The sequence below is a fragment of the Pecten maximus genome, chromosome 3 (assembly GCF_902652985.1).
Source record: "Pecten maximus chromosome 3, xPecMax1.1, whole genome shotgun sequence".
In the NCBI taxonomy this organism is placed as follows: Eukaryota; Metazoa; Mollusca; class Bivalvia; order Pectinida; family Pectinidae; genus Pecten; species Pecten maximus.
In genome coordinates this window covers 704,732-730,139 of record NC_047017.1, presented here as the reverse complement: position 1 = coordinate 730,139, position 25,408 = coordinate 704,732, and the positions used below count along the sequence as shown (strand labels likewise).

At 38.3% G+C, this 25,408-nt stretch overlaps 1 protein-coding gene across 1 annotated transcript; it reads right to left on the bottom strand.

Annotated features, from left to right (window-relative positions):
- Positions 1–2,203: 2,203 nt before the first annotated feature.
- LOC117322889 (2-oxoisovalerate dehydrogenase subunit alpha, mitochondrial-like) lies at positions 2,204–25,408 on the bottom strand. Its single transcript, XM_033877828.1, has 9 exons — positions 25,276–25,408; positions 22,621–22,764; positions 21,840–22,035; positions 12,072–12,233; positions 11,718–11,862; positions 10,996–11,057; positions 8,781–8,922; positions 5,646–5,814; positions 2,204–2,622 (listed from the first exon to the last, which is right to left on the bottom strand). Exons 1-9 carry the CDS (start codon positions 25,381–25,383, stop codon positions 2,443–2,445), a joined length of 1,308 nt encoding a protein of 435 aa, XP_033733719.1. The 5' UTR covers positions 25,384–25,408; the 3' UTR covers positions 2,204–2,442.

Sequence of the window (25,408 nt, the reverse complement as noted above, 5' to 3'; positions counted from 1 at the left end):
TAAACATTCCAAACATCCCGTCGACCATTCAAGTCCTTCTCCATATCTTATTACTTGTTCAATTTCTTCATTACTTATTCGATTCCATCATTACGTATCCGTTTCCTCTTTACTCATCAGCACTTGAAATGGTTCAAAACTTATCATTTAACGTTCCCCTTACTTATTCGAACATTATATTCTTTATCAAAACCTTGTTACTTATTCAATTCCCCCATTACTTATTCGATTCCTTCATTACTTATTCGTTTTCTCTTCACAAATTAACACTTGAAATGGTTCAAAACTAATTATTAAACATTCCAAACATCCCGCCGACCATTAAAGTCCTTCTCCATATCTTATTACTTGTTCAATTTCTTCATTACTTTTCGATTCCATCATTTCATATTCGTTTCTTCTTTACTAATTAACACTTTGAATGGTTTAAAACTAATCATTAAACATTCCTATCATCTTGTTGACCATTTCATTCCTTCTCCATACCTTATTACTTATTCAATTCCTTCATTACTTATTCAATTCCTTCATTACTTATTCGATTCCTTCATTACATATTCATTTCTTCTTTACTAATTAACACTTTAAATTGTTTAAAAATAATCATCAAACATTTCTATTACCCATTCGACCTTTCCATTCCATAGTCATAAGCTATTACTTATGTGATTCGCTCATTTCTTTTATTTTGATTTCATAACTTATTCGATTTTCCCATTACCTATTTGTATCCCCATTGTGTATAAAGACTGTAAGTGGTATACAAGAAATGAATAATAATATCCATTACCACTTAGACCCTTCAATGATTTTGATTAGATCTAATTACTTATTTGATTCCCTGAATACTTCGTTGGTTCCCTTATTTCTTATACAAGTTCAGCTTTGTCGCATTGTTTCGCCATTGTTTTCAAAAACCCAGGAATACCTACAGTGTAACGAAACCATGATTCAAACTCAAAATCAAGTAAACAACGGCAAAATGTTTTAATAAAATATAGATTTGTATGGAGACTCATAAAAGAAAACCAAGGAAATAGAACCAGGTGTTCTGGAAGAGTAAGCCTTCTTTGCTTCATCGATGACACCCGCCATACAAATCTAGGTCACGGCGACACCCGCCACACAAATCTAGGTCAAATCCGCTTAAGGTCACATTCTCAAAAGAGAATCTGTTGTTGAAAAAGAAACCACGCCAAAAGCATATTAAAAAGCACCAAAGAAGTCTGACTTCATATCTCAGAGGGAAACATGAAATTTTTCAATAAGATCATGACGCCGACTGAAAAATGTTCCCACAGTTCTCATCAACCTGCATCTTTCGAACCCCTGTGTAGTTAATTTAGTCTTTAGTATTCGACATCTGACACGAAAATCTGCCCTGGCATATTGGATCAACTGAGACATGTAAACACCGTACATGTGTAGAATGTTTTGAACTCCTTTTACATAATCAATACCCAATAAAACCCCTAGGACATCTGGGGTGACCCAATAAAACCCCTAGGACATCTGGGGTGACCCAATAAAGCCCCTAGGATATCTGGGGTGACCCAGTAAAACTCCTAGGACATCTGAGGTGACCCAATAAAACCCCTAGGACATCTGGGGTGACCCAATAAAGCCCCTAGGACATCTGGGGTGACCCAATAAAACCCCTAGGACATCTGGGGTGACCCAATAAAACCCCTAGGACATCTGGGGTGACCCAATAAAAACCCCTAGGACATCTGGGGTGACCCAATAAAACCCCTAGGACATCTGGGGTGACCCAATAAAACCCCTAGGACATCTGGGGTGACCCAGTAAAACCCCTAGGACATCTGGGGTGACCCAATAAAACCCCTAGGACATCTGGGGTGACCCAATAAAACCCTAGGACATCTGGGGTGACCCAGTAAAACCCCTAGGACATCTGGGGTGACCCAATAAAACCCCTAGGACATCTGGGGTGACCCAATAAAACCCCTAGGACATCTGGGGTGACCCAGTAAAACCCCTAGGACATCTGGGGTGACCCAATAAAACCCCTAGGACATCTGGGGTGACCCAATAAAACCCCTAGGACATCTGGGGTGACCCAATAAAACCCCTAGGACATCTGGGGTGACCCAATAAAACCCCTAGGACATCTGGGGCCTTTGTGGGCACACTGTCTGCTGTGTGTCTGGACTCACCAGGCTCAAATAAAAAAGACACATCATTGTATTTCTATCCTCACACATTTAATTCTCCATGTTATATCCTTACACATCAGATCTATATTAAATTCTCCATTTAACTGGTTATGAGTATGTATAGTCTCTGGTATAAATAATTAAATCTCGAGTTTATTAGTGCTGCTTTGGAGTCCTGCTTCCTAGCTTACAATGAATGCAACAGAAAGTTTCAGCACTGGAGAGTCTCAAGGCTGACACCAAACATTAAAATACAATCTCAAAATCATGAACTCATTTTATCATGAGCATCTGTTGGATAATGTTGTGGGTATTTTGCCACATGTTTTTTCATGTCGTCCATTTGTTTTTGTAAGTGAAGGGGTACATCATCATAAACATCGGTGAACAAAAACTCTGGATTTGGCCGTTTCCTTTTTTCTGCTCTGGCAAATGCTTCCATTATCTAGACAAAGAAAAGAATACTTCAATGTAGACAACGTAAAGAATACTTCAATGTAGACAACGAAAGAATACTTCAATGTAGACAAAGAAAAGAACACTTCAATGTAGACAAAGAAAAGAATACTTCAATGTAGACAACGAAAAGAATACTTCAATGTAGACAAAGAAAAGAATACTTCAATGTCAACAAAGAAAAGAATACTTCAATGTAGACAAAGAAAAGAATACTTCAATGTAGACAACGAAAAGAATATACTTCAATGTAGACAAAGAAAAGAATACTTCCATGTAGACAAAGAAAAGAATACTTCAATGTCGACAAAGAAAAGAATACTTCAATGTCGACAAAGAAAAGAATACTTCAATGTAGACAAAGAAAAGAATACTTCAATGTCGACAAAGAAAAGAACACTTCCATGTAGACAAAGAAAAGAACACTTCCATGTAGACAAAGAAAAGAATACTTCAACGTAGACAAAGAAAAGAACACTTCCATGTAGACAAAGAAAAGAATACTTCAATGTAGACAAAGAAAAGAATACTTCAATGTAGACAAAGACAAGAGATCCCAGAGGGATCTTGGCGCCCACCATTGAATGATCTTCATAAGTTCCATGTCAGATTGATCTTTTCTCTACTTTTCCCTTCATTTTACTAATCGGTGCAAATTGAGACATCCCTCCAGTACTTTTCAAACAAGGGAATCCTAGCTATATAAGAAATTTGAGATTTAACGATAATGGCTGTTTGTTTGCCAGGTTGTTTTCAGGACAGACTGGTCCAAAAATGCAATACAAGGGACCAGGGGGAACCTACTTATGAAATTTGAGCAAGATCCATTCAGTACTTTGAGAAATAGAGATAACAAACTTCAATTGTCAAAATCCAATATGGCGGTCTGTCGGCCATATTGTTTTCCAATTGATCTCAAAATGCAATAAGCATAAAGAGGCACCAAGGGGAACCTCCATATGAAATTTGAGAAAGATCCCTTCAGTACTTTCTCAGAAATAGCGATAACAAACTTCAATTGTCAAAATCCAAGATGGCTGCCTGTCGGCCATGTTATTTTCAGATTGGTCTCAAAATGCAATAAGCATAAAGAGGCACCAAGGGGAACCTCCATATGAAATTTGAGAAAGATCCCTTCAGTACTTTCTTAGAAATAGCGATAACAAACTTCAATTGTCAAAATCCAAGATGGCTGCCTGTCGGCCATGTTATTTTCAGATTGGTCTCAAAACGCAATATGCATAACTAGGCCCCAAGGGAAACTTACATATGAAATTTCAGAAAGATCCATTCAGTACTTTCTCAGAAATTGTGATAACAAACTTCAATTGTCAAAATCCAAGATGGCTGCCTGTCGGCCATGTTGTTTTCTGATTGGTCTCAAAACACAATATGCATAACTAGGCACCAAGGGAAACCTACATATGAAATTTCAGAAAGATCCATTCAGTACTTTCTTAGAAATAGTGATAACAAACTTCAATTGTCAAAATCCAAGATGGCTGCCTGTCGGCCATGTTGTTTTCCAATTGATCTCAAAATGCAATATGCATAACTAGGCACCAAGGGAAACCTACATATGAAATTTGAGAAAAATCCCTTCAGTACTTTCTCAGAAATAGCGATAACAAACTTCAATTGTCAAAATCCAAGATGGCTGCCTGTTGGCCATGTTATTTTCAGATTGGTCTCAAAAAGCAATAAGCATAAAGAGGCACCAAGGGGAACCTCCATATGAAATTTGAGAAAGATCCCTTCAGTACTTTCTCAGAAATAGCGATAACAAACTTCAATTGTCAAAATCCAAGATGGCTGCCTGTCGGCCATGTTATTTTCAGATTGGTCTCAAAACGCAATATGCATAACTAGGCCCCAAGGGAAACTTACATATGAAATTTCAGAAAGATCCATTCAGTACTTTCTCAGAAATAGTGATAACAAACTTCAATTGTCAAAATCCAAGATGGCTGCCTGTCGGCCATGTTATTTTCAGATTGGTCTCAAAACGCAATATGCATAACTAGGCACCAAGGGGAACCTACATATGAAATTTGAGAAAGATCCCTTCAGTACTTTCTGAGAAATAGCGATAACAAGAATTGTTTACGGACGGAGGGACGGACGGAGGGACGGACGGAGGGACGGACGGAGGGACGGACGGACGGAGGGACGGACGGACGACGGACCACGGACGCAGGGTGATTTGAATAGCCCACCATCTGATGATGGTGGGCTAAAAAGAATACTTCAATGTCGACAAAGAAAAGAATACTTCAATGTCGACAAAGAAAAGAATACTTCAATGTAGACAAAGAAAAGAATACTTCAATGTAGACAAAGAAAAGAATACTTCAATGTAGACAAACAAAAGAATACTTCAATGTAGACAAAGAAAAGAATACTTCAACGTAGACAAAGAAAAGAATACTTCAATGTAGACAAAGAAAAGAATACTTCAATGTAGACAGAGAAAAGAATACTTCAATGTAGACAAAGAAAAGAATACTTCAATGTAGACAAAGAAAAGAATCCTTCAATGTAGACAAAGAAAAGAATACTTCAACGTAGACAAAGAAAAGAATACTTCAATGTAGACAGAGAAAAGAATACTTCAATGTAGACAAAGAAAAGAATACTTCAATGTAGACAAAGAAAAGAATCCTTCAATGTAGACAAAGAAAAGAATACTTCAATGTAGACATATAAAAAGGCCAACTTTAGATTAATGTACAATGAGCCAAAAATTTACCATACTTATCCTCAAATAAGCCCTCTCCGCTAGTGTAATATTTATTCTTAAATAAACTTTTACCCTTATGAAAAAGCTTGAAAATTAAGCTTTGTGAAGAACTAACTTGTGAACCACTTAATTAAGCTTATTTCAAAATTAATGATTCTACAAAAATGAAGGGGGCATATTGGTAGACAGGGGGTTATTTGTAGATAATTGCAGTTTATATAAAAACAACATGGAAAACAACATTTCAATTTCTATAAAATCCTGTAACCTACATCTTTTTTGGACTGTTCTTTCCACTGGTTTTCCTGGTTATCATCCCACCAGCCCTGTTTGTCGAGATACTGTCGCAGTCGAAGGATTGGACTTTGTACATCAAATGACTGAACTTCGTTAAGCTGGCGGTACATGGAGCTATCATCAGAGGTACTATGGTGACCAACCCTGGGTTATAATATTGTAAAGTGAAAGTACAGGACTGGAACATATTACCAAATCTATTCCAATCAAGGTTGAATTTAATAACAAAGGTAATTAGTATCATTTACCTATACAAATTGCATTTACAGGCATATTTGTAGCCCGGAGTTATGAAATTCAGAATTCTGATAACTAAGTATTTGTTTCCAATATGTCTAGGGTTAGACAAAGAAGGTATGTTGAAAATTAAATCTAATCTGATTCTCTGGGTACAACCATTCAGCCCCTGGGGATAGGGCTGGCTCTAATATCATATAATCAATTGAAGGTTACAATTCAAATCAATTATGCATTATTTCCAATAGATATAAAAAGATATACCAAAAAGTATCATTTTCCTATTACTACAGTTCACCAGGGGTAATGGACTTCAAAATTTGATACAAGACATTAATGGTAAGTCCCTTCCTTCTAAGCTATAAAGAGTATTTGATTCTATCATATCTGGGAAATGAGTTCAATTTGACTCAATTTGGCCCTTTATTGACAATTCTTGGAAAAATTGTTGTAAAACATTGACACTCTTATTAATAAGCTGTTTAAATTTATCACTGGCTGTTTACCATCAAAGGAATGGTGTAAAGAGACATCACAGCAAAACATATATTCTGCGGCATTGCCGGTAAGTGTGTATTGACAGACGAGTCAAACTTATACATATGGTTAGATCTAGCTACTGTTTACACTGGAAATTGATGTGAATATCGGGATAACATAGAAATGTAACTGGAATTGTACAAAACATGCAAAATCAATAGAAAACAAGAGGCCCAGAAGGCCTGTATCGCTCACCTGGATTTCATGAGATATGAAACAAGAATGATGATTAAGTATATTTGTCACTGGTATTGCTATGTCAATATATCATAGACATTTAATATGGGTACGTGAGGTTTTTATGCCAAAAAATGCATTAATCCATGAAATGACTTTTGGCGCAACCCCATAGGGATGCTACCACACAAATGTGAGTGATATACTGATATCCACTGCTTAGTTTCAGAAAAAAGTTGATTAAACCATTTGAACCCTTTTGACCCCCGCCCTCTGCACCCCAGGGGGTCAGTTCCTTCCTTATAAAATTTTGAATCCTTACCCAAAAGGATACTACCAGTCAAATATGAGCTGTTTCAGAGAAGAAGTTGTTCATATCAATTTAGCCAAATTGACCTCTTTTGGCCCCACCCCTCAGCTCCCTGGTGGGGTCAACCCTTAAATTTGTACAATTTTGAATCCCTGCCCTATGACCATGCTACCATACAAATGTGAGTGATATCCATTGCTTAGTTTCAGAGAAGAAGTTGTTTATATCAATTTAACCAAATTGACCCCTTTTGGCCCGCCCCTCTGCCCCCAGGGGGTTGGCCCCATCATTTGTTCAATTTTGAATCCTTAACCCAAGGGAATGCTACCAGTCAAATATTAGAGATATCCCTTGCTTAGTTTCAGAGAAAAAGTTGTTTATATCAATTCTGCCAAAATGACCCCTTTTGGCCCCGCTCTCAGCCCCAAGGGAGGTTGGCCCCACTATTTGTACAATTTTGAATCCTGACCCCAAAGGGATGCTCACAGTCAAATATGAGCAATATCTATAGCTTGGTTTCAGAGGAGAAGTTGTTCATATCAATTTAGCCAAATTGACCCCTCTTGGCCCCGCCCCTCAGGCCCCTGTGGGGTTAGCCCCACCATTTGTACAATTTTAAATTCCCACCCCATAGTGATGCTACCAGGCAAATATGAGCAATATCCATTGCTCAGTTTCAGAGAAGTCGTTTATATCAATATAGCCAAATTGACCACATTTGGCCCCGCCCCTCATGCCCCTAGGGGGTCAGCCCCTTCATTTGTACAATTTTGAATCCCCACCCCATAGTGATGCTACCAGGCAAATATGAGCGATATCCATTACTCGGTTTCAGAGAAGTCGTTAATATCAATATAGCCAAATTGACCCCTCTTGGCCCCTCAGGCCCCCAGGGGGTTAGCCCCACCATTTGTACAATTTTGAATCCCCACCCCATAGTGATGCTACCAGGCAAATATGAGCAATATCCATTGCTCAGTTTCAGAGAAGAAGTCGTTTATATCAATATAGCCAAATTGACCACATTTGGCCCCGCCCCTCATGCCCCTGGGGGGTCAGCCCCTTCATTTGTACAATTTTGAATCCCCACCCCATAGTGATGCTACCAGGCAAATATGAGCGATATCCATTACTCAGTTTCAGAGAAGAAGTCGTTAATATTAATAGAGCCAAATTGACCCCTTTTGGCCCTGTCCTACAGACCCCTGGAGGGTCAGCCCCATCATTTGTACAATTTTGAATCCCCACCACATAGTGATACTACCAGGCAAATATGAGCGATATCCAATGCTTGGTTTCAGAGAAGAAGTCGTTTATATCAATATAGTCCGATTGACCTCATTTGGCCCCGCCCCAGAGGCCCCCAGGGGGTCAGCCCCATTTATTTGTACAATTTTGAATCCCCACCCCATAGTGATGCTGCCAAGCAAATATGAGCGATATTCATTGCTCGGTTTCAGAGAAGAAGTCGTTTATATCAAAAAAGCTAAATAGACCCCTTTTGGCCCCGCCCCAGAGGCCCCCAGGGGGTCAGCCCCATCATTTGTACAATTTTGAGTCCCCTACCCATAAGGATGCTTCTGACCAAATTTGGTGAAATTTCGATCAGCGGTTATGAAGAAGAAGTCAAATAAGTCAATTGTTGACGGACGGACAGACGGACGGACGACGGACAGACGACGGACGCCACGGTATGGCATAAGCTCACCTTGGTCCTTCGGACCAGGTGAGCTAAATATAGTCACAACTTGTTACATTTGGTGACAACTGTAAAGATCAAATTGCCCATAGGTTGTGACCTCAATATCAATAGATTTATCAAGTGGTTTATATGTTGGGTACTGACCTATATGTCATGGCCTCTATGAGAACAGGTTTATTTTCATTTATACAGATCTCTCTGGCAGCCTTGGTGGCATTGTACACAGCAAACACATCATTTCCATCCACTCTGATTGTCGTCATACCATAACCAGTTCCACGAGATGCTGAAAGGTGACAAAAGTGTGAAATGTTAATTTTCTTACATTCTCTATGGAATAAAAACAATTCCAGATAAAACAAATAGGGGAAGCAGAGAGACACTTTCCTTGATGCAATCTCCAGCTTTTATGTATTTTACTGTCACAATAATTAAAACAAGAGATCCCAGAGGGATCTTGGCACCCAGCATTTAATGATCTTTATAGGTTCCATGTCAGATTGATCTTTTCTCTATTTTTCCCTTCCTCTTACTAATCTGTGCAAATTGAGAAACATCTGTGCAAATTGAGAAACATCCCTTAAGTACTTTTCAAACAAGGGAAACCTATATACGAAATTTGAGAAAGATCCCTTTAGTACTTTCTAAGAAATAGCGATAACAAACTTCAATTGTCAAAATCCAAGATGGCCGCCTGTCGGCCATGTTGTTTTCCTATTGGACCCAAAATGCAATATGCATAACTAGGCACCAAGGGGAACCTACATATGAATTTTGAGAAAGATCCCTTCAGTACTTTCTGAGAAATAGCAATAACAAACTTCAATTGTCAAAATCAAAGATGGCTATCTGTCGGCCATGTTGTATTCCGATTGGTCTTAAAATTGCAATATGCATAACTAGGCACCAAGGGGAACCTACATATGATATTTGAGAAAGATCCCTTCAGTGCTTTCTAAGAAATAGCGATAACAAACTTCATTTGTTAAAATCCAAGATGGCTGCCTGTCGGCCATGTTGTTTTCTGATTGGTCTCAAAATGCGATATGCATAACTAAGCACCAAGGGGAACCTACATACGAAATTTGAGAAAGATCCCTTCAGTCCTTTTTGAGAAATAGCGATAACAAACTTCAATTGGTTAAATCCAAGATGGCTGCCTGTCGGCCATGTTGTTTTCCGATTGGTCTCAAAATGCAATATGCATAACTAGGCACCAAGGGGAACCTACATACGGAATTTGAGAAAGATCCCTTCAGTCCTTTTTGAGAAATAGCGATAACAAACTTCAATTGGTTAAATCTAAGATGGCTGCCTGTTGGCCAAGTTGTTTTCCGATTGGTCTCAAAATGCAATATGCATAAATTTGAGAAAGATTCCTTCAGTACTTTCCGAGAAATAGCGATAACAAACTTCAATTGTCAAAATACCAGATGGCTGCCTGTCGGCCATGTTGTTTTCCAATTGGTCTCAAAATGCAATATGCATAACTAGGCACCAAGGGGAACCTACATATGAAATTTGAGAAAGATCCCTTCAGTACTTTCTCAGAAATAGCGATAACAAACTTCAATTGTCAAAATCCAAGATGGCTGCCTGTCGGCCATGTTGTTGTCCGATTGGTCTCAAAATGCAATATGTATAACTAGGCACCAAGGGGAACCTACATATGAAATTTGAGAAAGATCCCTTAAGTACTTTCTGAGGATTAGCGATAACAAGAATTGTTTACGGACGGACAGAGGGACGGACGGACGGACCACGGACCACGGACGCAGGGCGATTTGAATAGCCCACCATCTGATGATGGTGGGCTAATAAAGATTCATTAAAACACACCTCATAACAAGAGGTGTCAAAGACAACATAGCTTGCTGAGTGGGTCGAAATTCAGAATTAGATTTTTCAAAAGTAGGTCACTTTCAAGGTCAGCAACTGTAGTATGAATGAAAAGGTCTAGGTCTCGTCACAAGGAACACATGTCAAATATGAAAGTCGTATCTCTTACAGTTAACATACTGTGGCCAAGGTTGAAGTTTTTTAAAAGTAGGTCAAAGGTCATCAGGTCTGCAAAAGTATTAACAATAGAGAAGTCTTATCACAAGGCATATATCTGTCAAATAACTAAGCTGTATTGATATAACACGGTTTAAAAAAGTCTAAACCCAGCTGTCTATGCAGGGGGTATAGCAATATCTCCCCTAGACTTCTTCCTGGCAAGCTTAAATAAGAAATTGTATAACTCAATCAAATCATTCAATCAAATTGTTAATGTTAGTTGTTTTCAGTCCAAATCCATTGACACTTTCTTTTACATCCTAAAACAGAGCGTAGCAGAATGAGTTTTCTAGAAACCTACCTATTCCATCTCCTCTATACTGGTCCTCCACAGGGGTAGAGATGGCATATCCATTGTTCCGACTGTAAAAATGTAATAAATTTAGTTTTTGCAATAACATTGTCTTAGTGGAAACATGTCTGTATTACGTAAGCACAATATAACACTTGTATATCACTTGATTTACAGACATGTAGTTAAACTTAATAATATCAGGTATGTACACTAAAATCAAATATTGACAGGTAGGTACCCTAAATCAAATATTGACAGGTATCTACACTAACATCAGATATTGACAGGTATCTACACTAAAATCAAATATTGACAGGTAGGTACCCTAAAATCAAATATTGACAGGTATCTACACTAAAATCAGGTATGTACACTAAAATCAAATATTGACAGGTATGTACACTACAATCAAATATTTACAGGTATGTACACTAAAATCAAATACTTACAGGTACATGTACACTAAAATCAAATATTTTACAGGTACATGTACATATTGTATGTACACTGTAAACTTAAATGGAACATCAAGTCTTATTTCATTATTGGTTATTTCTTTGAAATATTTTAAAAACTTAGTTTACAATGATCATAAAAACAAATTATATGTACACGTATTATTATTATCAGTATTTGATAATCATACTAAAAGTGTATTTCTCTGCATTATCTATGTATTCTTTATGTTTTAATTGTATTTTCGGTATGGAAACAAGAACATGTTGTACCAGAAAAAGATCACAGGGCAGTCTAGTGTTGCAGCAAAGTTGAGCGCTGCATGGGCATCACCCTCAGAAGCAGCTCCTTCACCAAAGTAACAAATCACACACAACCCAGTCTTGGCACGCTTCAAAGCGTAGGCAGCTCCTGCAGCTGAAAACACATGATAACAACAGTTAATACATGAACCAGTACATTAATTTTTGGTTTATAAATTTCTGTGTCTTTTTAATGATACTTTGCTACCTTGTTTTCTCTTAACTATTTTTCTATGCAACAACTACATATCAAACAATATTTGTTACGAGACAAATGGAAAAAGACTTTAAAAACGAAATCAAAGATAGCATTAAAAAGCTTACCTTGTGGCATCTGAGTTGCCAATGGAGACGAAATTGTAACAAAACTAAGATCACGGGAACCATAATGTACTGGCATCTGACGACCTTTGCCCTTATCAAGCATGTTACCATAGCACTGATCCATGAATTGGTCCAATGTAAACCCCCTCCACATCAACACACCTGGTAATAAAGGTCAAATCATGGCAGAATTCAACAAACAGTAATTAAACTGATATACTAACTGTCTGAAACAGAAATGGCTGACATGATGTTATTGCGGTCATGCATATCATAAGAGGAATCAGCATGCAAATTATGAAGTTGGTTTTATTAAGACCTATATGAAACTTGTTTACAATAATGAATTAAATTAAAAGATCATAGAAAGACCTTGGTATCTGTAAAAGCAAAGATGATTTATACATGGTACAGGCCTAAGCGAGTCCTTGAAAGATCGAACAACTGACAGTTGTTCGATCTTTCAAGGACTCGCTTAGGCCTGTCAATAAAATTACTGACCTTCTGAGTTTTTTCAAAAGGCAGCTTTAAATATTATTCTTGTAATGTTTTTACATATAAATTTAGAGACAGTTTGGTCATTCTGCAGTCTGATTTTGGGATCTTCTGATTTTAGTTCCTGAATGTTAAGAATATCTGGTATTGTAAGTTATGATAAGCTAGCAACAGACAGTGTAATCTGCAGTCACACCAACCAGACATAAACACTTCTGTATTGAGGCTTGACCAAGTGTGGCCTAGATCCATTGTGGTTACAAACTGCAGCACATCACTTTGATTTACAGATATGTTAATACACCACACTCAGACAAATCAACTTACATATATTCACATTTTTTCTCTTTGTTTTAACACCTCAAATATCAAAGCACAACAATTTTGGCCATGTTGTGTTGATGAAGCAAGTGGATCACTTAATTATACTGCCGAACAACCCATGAAGACATCCTTTTTAAACACACACTAAGTACACCAAGAGGCCCAGGACTTTGCAGCCAACCAAACCATCACCCTCAGAGTCTCTAACACCACAAAAGACTGGTGATGGCATACAGTCCCTTCCACAGGCTGCATCTGCACAACAGACCACAGACACTGCCATAGACAGGGCCATAGACAGGGCCATATACATTCTGGGCCAAAGACAAGGCTAGAGGCAAACTCATAAGCACATCACATGAAAAGCCTTGAGGCTGATGTCACACTTCCCAATCCAAACCCCCTGCACATCCCATAGATCTTTCTCATGTTCTCTTCCACCAAAGATAAAATCATTTGAATGATTGAATTTCTGATCAACAACAATATCTTTGTTGAGTTTGGTGTCCAAATCTTCTAATAGACTATTGAAAAACCTAGGGGAACAAACTCATTGTCCCTCTGACTGCTTTTTGTTTTCATGTGAGCAAAACATCAGAACAGGTAACATAGATCTTGCCATGTTTTCAATTTCACCTATAGATACACTTAAACAAAGGCTTTCCAAGAAAATGAATGATAATATTATCCCTGTAGTGTTCCCTGTCTATGATTCAATATTTATAAGGACTTAATTGTTCCCATTTTCAAAATTTCAATAACACATGTCACTTTTGTCAACTGCTGATGGAACCAATACAGGTTTTGAGAGATGATGTAGGTTGATGAAGACAATGGTCCATATGATCCTATTATCGATTCATGGTAAATGTCCAGAAACCCAATGTTGTTATGACCTCATGAATGTTGAAAAAATAAATTTCATTTCTTATGTTTACATTAGGATTGTTTTTTATTTTATCTGTTCAAGCAACCAATAATGATAGTAAACAAGAGGCCCATAGGGCTTGTATTGCTCACCTGGTTGGATTTGACCAAACATCAAAATAATGTTCATGTTCTAATTGTTAATACCTATATTGTTAATGTTGATATCAAACAATGCTATATGTGGTTATGAGGTGGCGAAAGAATCCAGGGCCTATTTTTACATCATGATTGTGTTTATCTGCTTTATGCTCAACAATACTATATATGGTTATAGGGTGGGGATCCCAATGGTTTCAAAGATATATTAAAGAAAGTGGGGATCCCAATGGTTTCAAAGATATATTAAAGAAACTAAGTCCCTTGGGGTGGCGAAATACTCCAGGGCCTGTTTTTATATCATGATTGTGGTTATCTCTTTATGCCCAACGTTAACAATGCTATACATGGTTGTAGGGTGGGGATCTCAATGGTTTCAAAAATATATCAAAGAAACTAAGTCCCTAGGGGTGGGGAAAGACCCCAGGGCATAATATCTGTAACAGGATTGTGTTTATCTCTTGATGTCCAGCGATGCTTATATATGGTTATAGGGGTGGGGATCTCAAGGGTTTAAACTAGTAGTAATTTAAAGGATTTACCTCAATTTCCCCTATTGGGCCCCACCCCTCCAGTCCAAGGAGAGCGACATCCTCCATTTATACAACGCTTGATCCCCTTTCCTCAATAATGCTCCAGACTAAATATCATTAAAATCCATTCAATCATTCAGCACTAGTAGGGATTTAAAGGATTAACCTAAATTTCCCCTACTGGGCCCTGCCCCTCCGGCCCCAGAGGAGCCACACCCTCTGTTTATACAACGTTTGATCCCCTTTGCCCAATAATGTTCCAGACCGAATTTCATCAAATTCCATTCGGGCATTCAGGACAAGAAGGGATTTAAAGGAAACGTTGACAGACGACAGACAGACGATGGACGCTGCACCATGGCATAATAGTCTAGTCAATCTACGGTTTGACCCTCAACTAATTGCAACAGAAACAATTCTTGTTGAAACACAATCAGAATCAGTTAAAACATACTAAAAGTCTAGAAAAATCTAATTAGGGGAACATAGTGATTTTTACAATTAAAACGTGCAAAAATGTGTCAGATAACGTACGGCGCTTATGGGTAGCCGTACATGCAAAGGGAGATAAATCCTGGCAGCGAACGTGTTGTTTATATCTGGGATATCATTTAATTTACGATGATCAAAACAGAAACTGATATCAATATGGTAAGTGGTGATACATACGATGATATATTGATCATTTAATAATGTACATGTATATGACATATAATACGAATCAGCAATGTGATTTTGTGTATTTTTTTCTTGATACGTTAGGCCTAGCGTTATCTGCTCCGAGTATTGACACCAACAAGTTTCTAACTACGTGTAGGCTATATAATATTGAATAAAATAGGTGGGGTTCATATTAAATGCTACTGAATTGTTCAAGAAATAAATACAATAAACAGATAAGAGAAGTTGTTATTTTTATAAACACTATCAGTCTATGGTTTGAATCGCTTCATCATTGTAGATATGTTGCTGGGGAAAATCTATGGAAACCACTAAATGCCGTAAACACGTTATTTACGACATATATATGCCGACGGTAATTTAAATCAAATGAACACGTTTCTACACCAGTACTTGATATTTAAATGGGAATCATATGTTGTATTATCAAGCAGGGATTCAGACATATGGAAAAGAGAAATATGGAAAAGGGCATTTGCTATGTGAACGGGGTGGGGGCAATTTTGGTTACAAGGTAACATATTTTTGGTTTTTCAATATATGAACACTATCCTGGTTTTAAAAGTTACTTGATTGGAGATATGCAGTATACTTCACATGATTAATATGGAAGCTATTTTCGGAAGGCCCTGATGATAATCACAAGCGAACCCCCTTCCAGTATATTATGGTCAGTTGTTCTACGTCTTTGTGGTTTCCACACGGAGATGAGTTTTCTTGGGTGTGTTGGCCATCTGATGAGCGGTTCAGGTTTACAGAAGCTGTTGGAAACTGTCTATGCACCAAACGCTGTGAGTCACATGTTGAGTGGTAAAGCTGTTGCTAAAGCCGTCAGCGGACATTTTCTAATTGATGCTGCGTTGAATCATATTGTCCAATGTTTTCCAGTGTGCTCTTCCTCATGCCTTATCCGAAGATCATGAAGCAGATTTAGTGGCTGAAAACCACAGCATCACCTCCATGGAGACAGATGACACTGCAGGGTCACCTACAGAAAGTGATGATGATGGTGATATGGATTTAGATCCTAATGATTGGATTGATCCAACTTTAGACAATGAAAATGTTGAACATAATGATCTCACCGAGGCAGCAAGACTGTATGATATGCTTCTAAATGGAGAGATATCGGCAAGAGCGGTATGTGAAGAGGATGTACTTGACCGTATTAAAACACTACTGCCATGGACAGTCACAAAACATCAATGAAAAATCTTTGCACAGCTTCTTTGTGGATGCAGTACATGGAAATGATCGACATTCTACGACAATTCATCAAGGCGGAACGTACAGGGGATTGGGATCTTCACTTAAAGACGGTCCAAGAAATGATGCCATTCTTTGCTGCATCTGGCCACAATCTTTATACAAATTCCGCACAGATGTACCTCCAAACCATGCATGTACTTGAGCGTGAACACCCTCAGATCCACAAGGCATTTAAAGCAGGATACCACGTTACATGCAGAAGTGACAGATATTGGGCTGGAATTTCCACCGATTTGGTGATTGAGCAAGTGCTGATGCGGAGTGTTAAGACCACTGGTGGCTTAACAAGAGGTCGTGGGATGAACGAGAGTCAACGAGCACAATGATTACTTTCCATGCCATCATGTGCGGACATAAATAGTGCCGTGCAGGAGTTCACTAATGTTAATTACTACACCAGCGCGCAACACAAGGTGACCGGACGAACACGACAGGAAAGAGATACAAAAGATATGTTGATATTTTTCAACTTCCTTGTTAACCGAAATCCGTTTCGAGATGATGCTCATTTGTGCAATATTGAGACAGGGGAAGCTGCCAACGGAAAAGTGAACGCAGACAAGGCTCTTAACATCGGGAAAATGATCCTACAATCTATGGAAGGTCGGAGTGTAGCCGGCTATGTATTCAAAAGAAGTGAGCAGGCAGTTACTCTAAGTAACAAATCCATAATCAAGGTAGACGGTGAGACCATCCATGTTGACCCGCAGTTGCTCTTCCAAAGACTAATTGCTGCAGCAAACGGACTTGGGGAGGACGCTGCCCATGTATTTGGATATGAACTGAGTAGTTACCCGTCATCTCTTTTTGATTCATCCGGTCTTCCACGTCCTGCACAGAAACCAGCACTCGCCGATGCTATATGGGGATTGGGCGATTGTCATTCCATCCCACCACCCAGTGATCAAGTACATTTCGTACTCGATGGTGGCTCGCTACTTCATCGTATTCCTTGGACAAGAGGGTCACTTTTCTCCCGGATTTGTCAGCAGTATGTTGAATACATAATCAGGAATTACAATCACCCCACAGTTGTGTTCGATGGGTACACAGCTGGTCCGTCTACAAAGGACATAACTCACATGAGACGAACAAGAGGCGCCATTGGTGCAAAGGTTACCCTTACAGAGAACATGCTGTTCAGGTCAAAAAAAGATATTTTCCTTGCCAATTCTGTAAACAAGCAAAATTTCTTGAATATGTTAAGCGAAAAGCTGGAGGAGAATGGATGCCGAACCGTTCATGCAGTAGGAGATGCAGATACATTAATTGTGCACACAGCTATGGAAAGCGCCCGTGACAACATTACAGTTTTGATAGGCAAGGACACGGATCTCCTTGTTCTGTTGCTGTTCCATGTAGATCTGGAAGCCAATATCTTTTTCCAATCCATGCAATCAGGAACAAAGAAGATAAAGGTATGGGACATCAACAAAACGAAGAAAATCCTTGGACCTAGCACATGCTATCTCCTACCATTCGTGCATGCCATTACAGGATGTGACACCACATCACGAATGTTTGGTATCGGAAAAGGAGCTCCACTGAAGAAGGTGCAAAATGATAGCTTATTTTCGAGAACTGGCTAGAGTGTTTTGTAGAAAGGCTTCAAAAGAGGAGGTTGTAGCAGCAGGAGAAAGAGCTATTGTAGCGCTATACAACGGTGAGAAATCTGAGGGCCTGGACACACTTCGATATAAGAAATTTTCTAGCAAAGTATGTTGAGTACAACTTGTGTGCAGGTACACACATTGCCACCGACAGCTGCTGCTGCTGCTTATCACAGCAAACGAGTTTACATGCAGGTGCAGCAGTGGATGAGACCAGATGAGTATTTACCACCGAGTGAATGGGGATGGTATGTCAATAATGATAGATTGTTTCCTGTGAGAACCCACCTACCACCGGCACCAGAACCTCTCTTAAAAGTGATCTGATGCAACTGCAAAGTTAACTGTGATTCCAGACGCTGCAGCTGTAGAAAACATGGCTTGGAATGTACTCCATGCTGTGATGAATGCAGGGGCGTTAGTTATTCTAATGGCCAAAGGCTTATTGTCGAAACTGACGTAACCGACACTGACATAACTGATGGACAGTAGAAGCATAACAGTCAGAACGTTCTGCACTAAGAACATGTAGTTGTATGTATTTGTTACAAACATAACAATGCTCTGCATTATGAATGCAGATCCTTATATTTGGAGAGAACAACTAAGCGTGTATAGTCTTTGATTTTGATTTTTTGAGGGGGGTCGGTGGGTGGGGGGGGTGGCAGGGGTCGACATTAACGCTTGTCCGATTGTCCGGTACCAGACTTGTCAGGGACAAGTAACAAATCTGTCTTTGTGTTTTATTTATGTTATATTCTGAAGTCATTGTAAAATGAGTAAAAACTCCTTTAAATTGTGTTAACCATCGAACGGAAGTGAGTTGATCATGCTTAGTAAAGCCTCAGTCGGAACTACATAGAAACGATGGTGGACTTCCGAGGGCTCTCGAAAACATGTAATTGGTATCACTAGTATGTTTGAAACACATGCGAAATGCTGTACAGGTGAGAGCATTGATACTACGACAGATACTGTCTGCTGTAATGGAATCGTAACAAGGGCCCAATGGGCCCAAATCGCTCACCTGCAATGCAGTGATCTTTTCATATATGGATCCTGCAGTTATTTGAAAGCATGCTTCAAGATTTTAGCCTTTTTGACTCCTGTGACCTTGAATGAAGGTCAAGGTCATTCATTTCAACAAACTTGGTAGCCCTTTACCCAAGCATGCTACAGACCTAATATCAACTCCCTGGGACTCTTGGTTATTGAGAAGAAGTCGTTTAAAGATTTTAGCCTTTTTGACTCCTGTGACCTTGAATGAAGATCAAGGTCATTCATTTGAACAAACTTGGTAGCCCTTTACCCCAGCATGCTACAGGCCAAATATTAGGTCTCTGGGACTGTTGGTTATTGAGAAGAAGTCGTTTAAATATTTTAGCCTTTTTGACTCCTGTGACCTTGAATGAAGGTCAAGGTCATTCATTTGAACAAATTTGGTAGCCCTTTACCGCAGCATGCTACAAACCCAATATCAACTCCCTGGGACTCTTGGTTATTGAGAAGAAGTCGTTTAAAGATTTTAGCCTGTTTGGTCCCTGTGACATTGAATGAAGGTCAAGGTCATTCATTTGAACAAACTAGGTAGCCCTTCACCCCAGCATGCTACAGACCCAATATCAACTCCCTGGGACTGTTGGTTATTGAGAAGAAGTCGTTTAAAGATTTTAGCCTTTTTGACTCCTGTGACCTTGAATAAAGATCAAGGTCATTCATTTGAACAAACTTGGTAGCCCTTTACCCCAGCATGCTACAGACTCAATATCAACTCCCTGGGACTCTTGGTTATTGAGAAGAAGTCGTTTAAAGATTTCAGCCTTTTTGACTCCTGTGACCTTGAATGAAGATCAAGGTCATTCATTTGAACAAACTTGGGAGCCCTTCACCCCAGCATGCTACAGGCCAAATATTAGGTCTCTGGATCTGTTGGTTATTGAGAAGAAGTTGTTTAAAGATTTTAGCCTTTTTGACTCCTGTGACCTTGAATGAAGGTCAAGGTCATTCATTTGAACAAACTTGGTAGCCCTTCACCCCAGCATGCTACAGGCCAAATATCAACTCCCTGGGCCTCTTGGTTATTGAGAAGAAGTCGTTCAAATATTTTAGCCTTTTTGACTCCTGTGACCTTGAATGAAGGTCAAGGTCATTCATTTGAACAAACTTGGGAGCCCTTCACCCTAGCATGCTGCAGGCCAAATATTAGGTCTCTGGATCTGTTGGTTATTGAGAAGAAGTCGTTTAAAGATTTTAGCCTTTTTGACTCCTGTGACCTTGAATGAAGGTCAAGGTCATTAATTTGAACAAACTTGGTAGCCCTTCACCCCAGCATGCTACAGACCCAATATCAAGTCCCTGGGTCTTTTGGCTATTTAGAAGAAGTCGTTTAATTTTTTTTTAGCATATTTGACCCCCATGACCTTGAATGAAAGTCAAGGTCATTCATTTGAACAAACTTGGTAGCCCTTCACCCCAGCATGCTACAGACCTAATATCAACTCCCTGGGACTCTTGGTTATTGAGAAGAAGTCGTTTAAAGATTTTAGCCTTTTTGACCCCTGTGACCTTGAATGAAGGTCAACGTTATTCATTTGAACAAACTTGGTAGCCCTTCACCCCAGCATGCTACAGGCCCAATATTAGGTCTCTGGGCCTTTTGGTTATTGAGAAGAAGTTGCTTGAATGGAAAAGTTGACGCCGGACGGACGGACGGCCAGACGGACGGACGACGGACGCCGCGCCACGGCATAAGCTCACTTGCCCTTCGGGCAGGTGAGCTAATAAAAATGAATCAGTTTTAATAATTAAGGAGGCTACAGATGAAGCAGACTACAGTGCACTAGAAAACAATCTGACATGTTTTAATGTTTTCCCAGTAGTGTGTTTATAGTTTAGTCGAACAGTTCTTCATGAAAGTTAATTATTTTAAAGTACTTAATTCATCTCCTTTAAGGTTAGGAAGGAAGAGATGAGAGATGGGTGTTCAGTGGTATATGTTGGTATTTCAAAAATAATAAGCTCTAGTATCAGGTGTACAATGTGATATAGGATTTCCATCAATGCTATATGGCAATGCAATAAGTTTAAAAATATCAAATTAAACAGAAAAAAACACTATGGAGAGTAAAACAAAAAATGCATGAAAATCTTGGCTTTGAGTTAGAATAAGCTTTATTTTTCAGACATTTCTTAAATCAGATTGTCAATGGCTTTTGTTAAATTGATACCTATATTTATTTCATGATTTTGTAGCAGAAAATGCTTGTGCACAATATACATGTGATAAAATCTCCAAAACAGAAATATTTTTTTTCTCTTTTTGGGATATTTTTAAGGGGTAGGGGTAGTTTTTGTTGTTTTAGTATTATTCATCTTAAATAATACATGTTTAACTTACATCCAAAATAACAGTCGGTGTCTAAGCTTTCCAACGATACTACATAACCATGTATTAACTATTTAAAATTAACTCTCACATCGTAAAATGTGTATGAACATGAACTATATTAAATGACAAGAAAAATGCGGTATGGTGTTAAAAAATCCTGATTTTGAAGACTCTGCCCATTTTAGATTTTTCTAGACTTTTGATATGTGACCTTCTGTATATGTACGTACAAGACAAATACAAAATAAATTCTGTTGCAAATTAGTTGGGAGGTTAGGCCTATTTTTGTCGTAGATTGACTAGTCTATAAGCTCATCGGCCCTTCAGGCCATGTGAGCTAAAAATGAATACATTTTTGCCAATGCTTTGAAGAAGTCTTTACACACTGTTCTGATGTCTAATGAACCAGTCTTTAAGTCATAAGAAAACCTGTTTGACCTACCTGCCTCTCTGTACTGTCCAAACACCAAGTCTTTGGGGTCGAGAGCTGCGGCTGATCCCATGTGAGTTCCTTCTTCTCCATAATTTGTCATATAAAATGAAATTCTTCCTTGTCTTTGTGATTCATACAGAATGTGATCCATTGTGTTCAACAATGTCATATCTTTGTACATCTTCACAATGGTGTCTTTATCCAGCTAAACAACATCAAGATCTTATTACAGATATATGATATCAAACAAAAGTTCAATCCAGCAACATTACAGTGTATCTAGTCTGAAAAATAAAAACATCTTTTATTCTGACCGCTATTCAGAGGCAATCTTAACCTGACCATTCAAGACATTTCTCATTACTGTACATGAACAGTTAACTTATGATTCAATCTGATATTTAATCCAGTAATGATTATTATACTTCGTATTATCTATTATACATTATACAGTGTAAACCAACCACATCACTCAAAATCCAGTACATTACAATGCAGTAAAAATATCATGTATCTGACCATTCAATCCAACCACATTATCATAGAGTATATTTTTGTGGAATATGACCATTCAAAATGTAGCCCAGTCATTATGATAAAGCGGAACTTTGTTTCAATCTGCAATTCTCCTGCCCCCACCCTGGCCCTTATCAGCCAAATGAATGTCTCTCACAACAATAACTGTTTAAAAGGACAAATGACAGACATATGGCATACAATGAATAGACCACAACAGGAATACCTCATGATCACCATCTGATGATGGGCCAAAAAACATATAGTAACTTACTTTTGGATCCTCTGATTCTGCAATGATTTCTCCATTTTGCATTACTCTGTAGACAGGGATGCCCTCTTCATTTTCTGGGACAAGGAACTCACATTTGTGCATAAATTTTGATCTAGACCCAGGAAAATTAGGTCGATCATTTTCCTTTGAAATACAAAACAAATATATGTATTCATTATATTTTTACCGGTGAAATATCGAAAATTATTCATTCTATAAAAGCGATATTTTTCATTATTAGCATCACTCATGAAATATACGGTATTTTGTATTATTGAAGACACTTAGATATCCTCTATATATAATTAAAATTGATAAAACTTCCGCTGATGACTACATATTAGGCATTGTATTGTAATAACATAATGTACATTCACTTTACAAACTGACAACATTTTACAGAATGACAGTCTTGACTTCTGACCTTAGTCATTTAAATAGTATTCTACTGCTTTAAGGAATATATTATCTGTTGTACAACCATGTGTATTGAGAGCGGGGCTTAGTTCGTATACATGGCTGGAGAGTGGATGGTACATACAGACAGAACTACATGTACAAACATGGTTGGCTAGTAAGTGATATATGCAAGGAAATAAACATGAATTACGTTCGACAGATATAAAGCTGTCCTTGTATATCATTTAACACCTTGAAGTGCAACTGTGCAGACGTATATGCTAGGTCATTCGCCCACCCACTTTAGAAAATGAGTTATGATAGGTATGTGTACTTCAGTACTTTAAAGATTTTCATTAATTACAGATCTGGACCTATGTGTTCTGTTTCTCTTGCATAAACTGCCTACATCATATATCTTTCCTTCAGAATGTTCAAGTCTGGTAATGGATCAGGAAAAACTTGGGCTAACCACAGTGGGAACGTCACCACAGGAAGAAGACGAAGTTTAAAGATTTTTGATGATTTCTGTCGATTTTATGTACACCAGTTGCGTAACGAATAGGCTTTCTCCCAATCAACCTGTTGAGTTACAGTAATAAATCATTTATGGTCGTTTGCATAGAACTAATCAGAACATGAATTAGGTTCACAGCCTTGTTGCATGATGCTGCAAAATCACATTTCAAAGAGTGATAAATTCTTATAATCATTAAAATTAGATGTATAAACTTCAGATCAATATTACTTTTGGCAGAAGAACCTCTTGCTTTTTCCTACCTTCCTGAATTATTTTGTATTTGAAAAGTTACTAAGTTTGTAAGCCAAATGTATTTAAAAACGAAAAACAGATCATTAGGATCAATAGCATGAGTTTAGTGTTTTCTACTTCATATCTGAAGTCATGATGGGAAAGTAAAAATGTATTAAGTAATTAATACAGTATTGATAAGATGGGATGTGGTGACTTTGTCATGTCATGCTAGCTGTCACCAAGAGGCGAGTCAATTTCATCCTCTTCTGTCTATGACTACACTGTCTATATAACCTATGTATCTTTGGAACACCTCCAATCTGAGGAAGAGGATTTATTTGGTCAGCCAATCATCCCCTGCCTTGTCAGCATGTTTTGTTGTTGATAGTGTGGTTTTCATCCATGGCCAATTAATGGTCGTTCCCAACAAACTTTGCAAGCTCATCTAAAGAGTTCTGATGTTAATAAGCTTTAAAGCTACCATGTGGCTAACCATCTATATATATATATTTAACATCAGAACATGACCCATACAAAAAACAAGCAATTTTTCCGACCCACTCTCAGGTCAGCATTTGAACATTTCACCTTATTCCCTTCAAAACAACACATGAAATGTATCACTGATTAAAAGGTGAGATGATATTTTATTAGCTTATGTACATATTTCACTCACTGATCATGCAGGTTGAAGGGAATAAGGGGAAATGTTGTTGAAACACCAACCTGAGGGTCGGAAAAATTGCTTGTTTTCTGTATGTAAGAAGTTTTAGATAAGCCCTCTGAATTCTGTAGTTTTACAGTACACACAAATTTAAAAAGGTGTGTTAAGTTAACCAGACATAAAATAATGTAGTTAAGCGTGTGGCTAACCCTTGAAGATTATTCCATGTGTGTCTTGACATAGACGATCCGGTTAACTGTATGTGCATGTGCATTGCCATTTAGACCAAACGTTCATCGGCTGGTCAACTTTTCTCAAATTTGCATACAAAAGTTTTTTGCCAATTACTGATCAACACCAGTCATTTATTGATATCAACTAGTTGGCATAAATATTAATAATTATGATATACTTTTAGGATTCCATTATTATATCTGATGATATTGAATATTTATTCTGGCGTAATATGGGGACTACAGGGGCCTGTTTGTTTATGCGCACAAACCGTTCATCAGTTTTTAAATGTAATATTTCAAACATATATCTTGACGGACATGCAAATACTAATACAGGCTTTGGGAGTCTTTGTCAAGGCTCGTCTGAAAACAATAGAAAATCACCAGGTCGGTCTTTATTCATAAACGAACAACACCGGTCCAACTGGTCCGTCCGTTTGGACTGCAAAAACGAAAAACGGCCCAAGTGTCATGATCCACCTTAACCGTCCTCCAAACAGCCTAGTACCCGATCATTAAAATAGCTCCACCAATCGTCTAACCGGTACTGATACGCCAGACGGCAAATAACAGCTCTAACTAGAGTGACATTATATACTTACTGAAGTTCTCAAAACAGCAGCTGAATGTATGCTTCTGAAATTTCGCAAGGGACGTGGAACTTTAGTAAATTGCCGGAGCAGTCGTCCAAAGCACCTTGTTGTTGCCATTTTGACAGAATCATTCGGAATACTC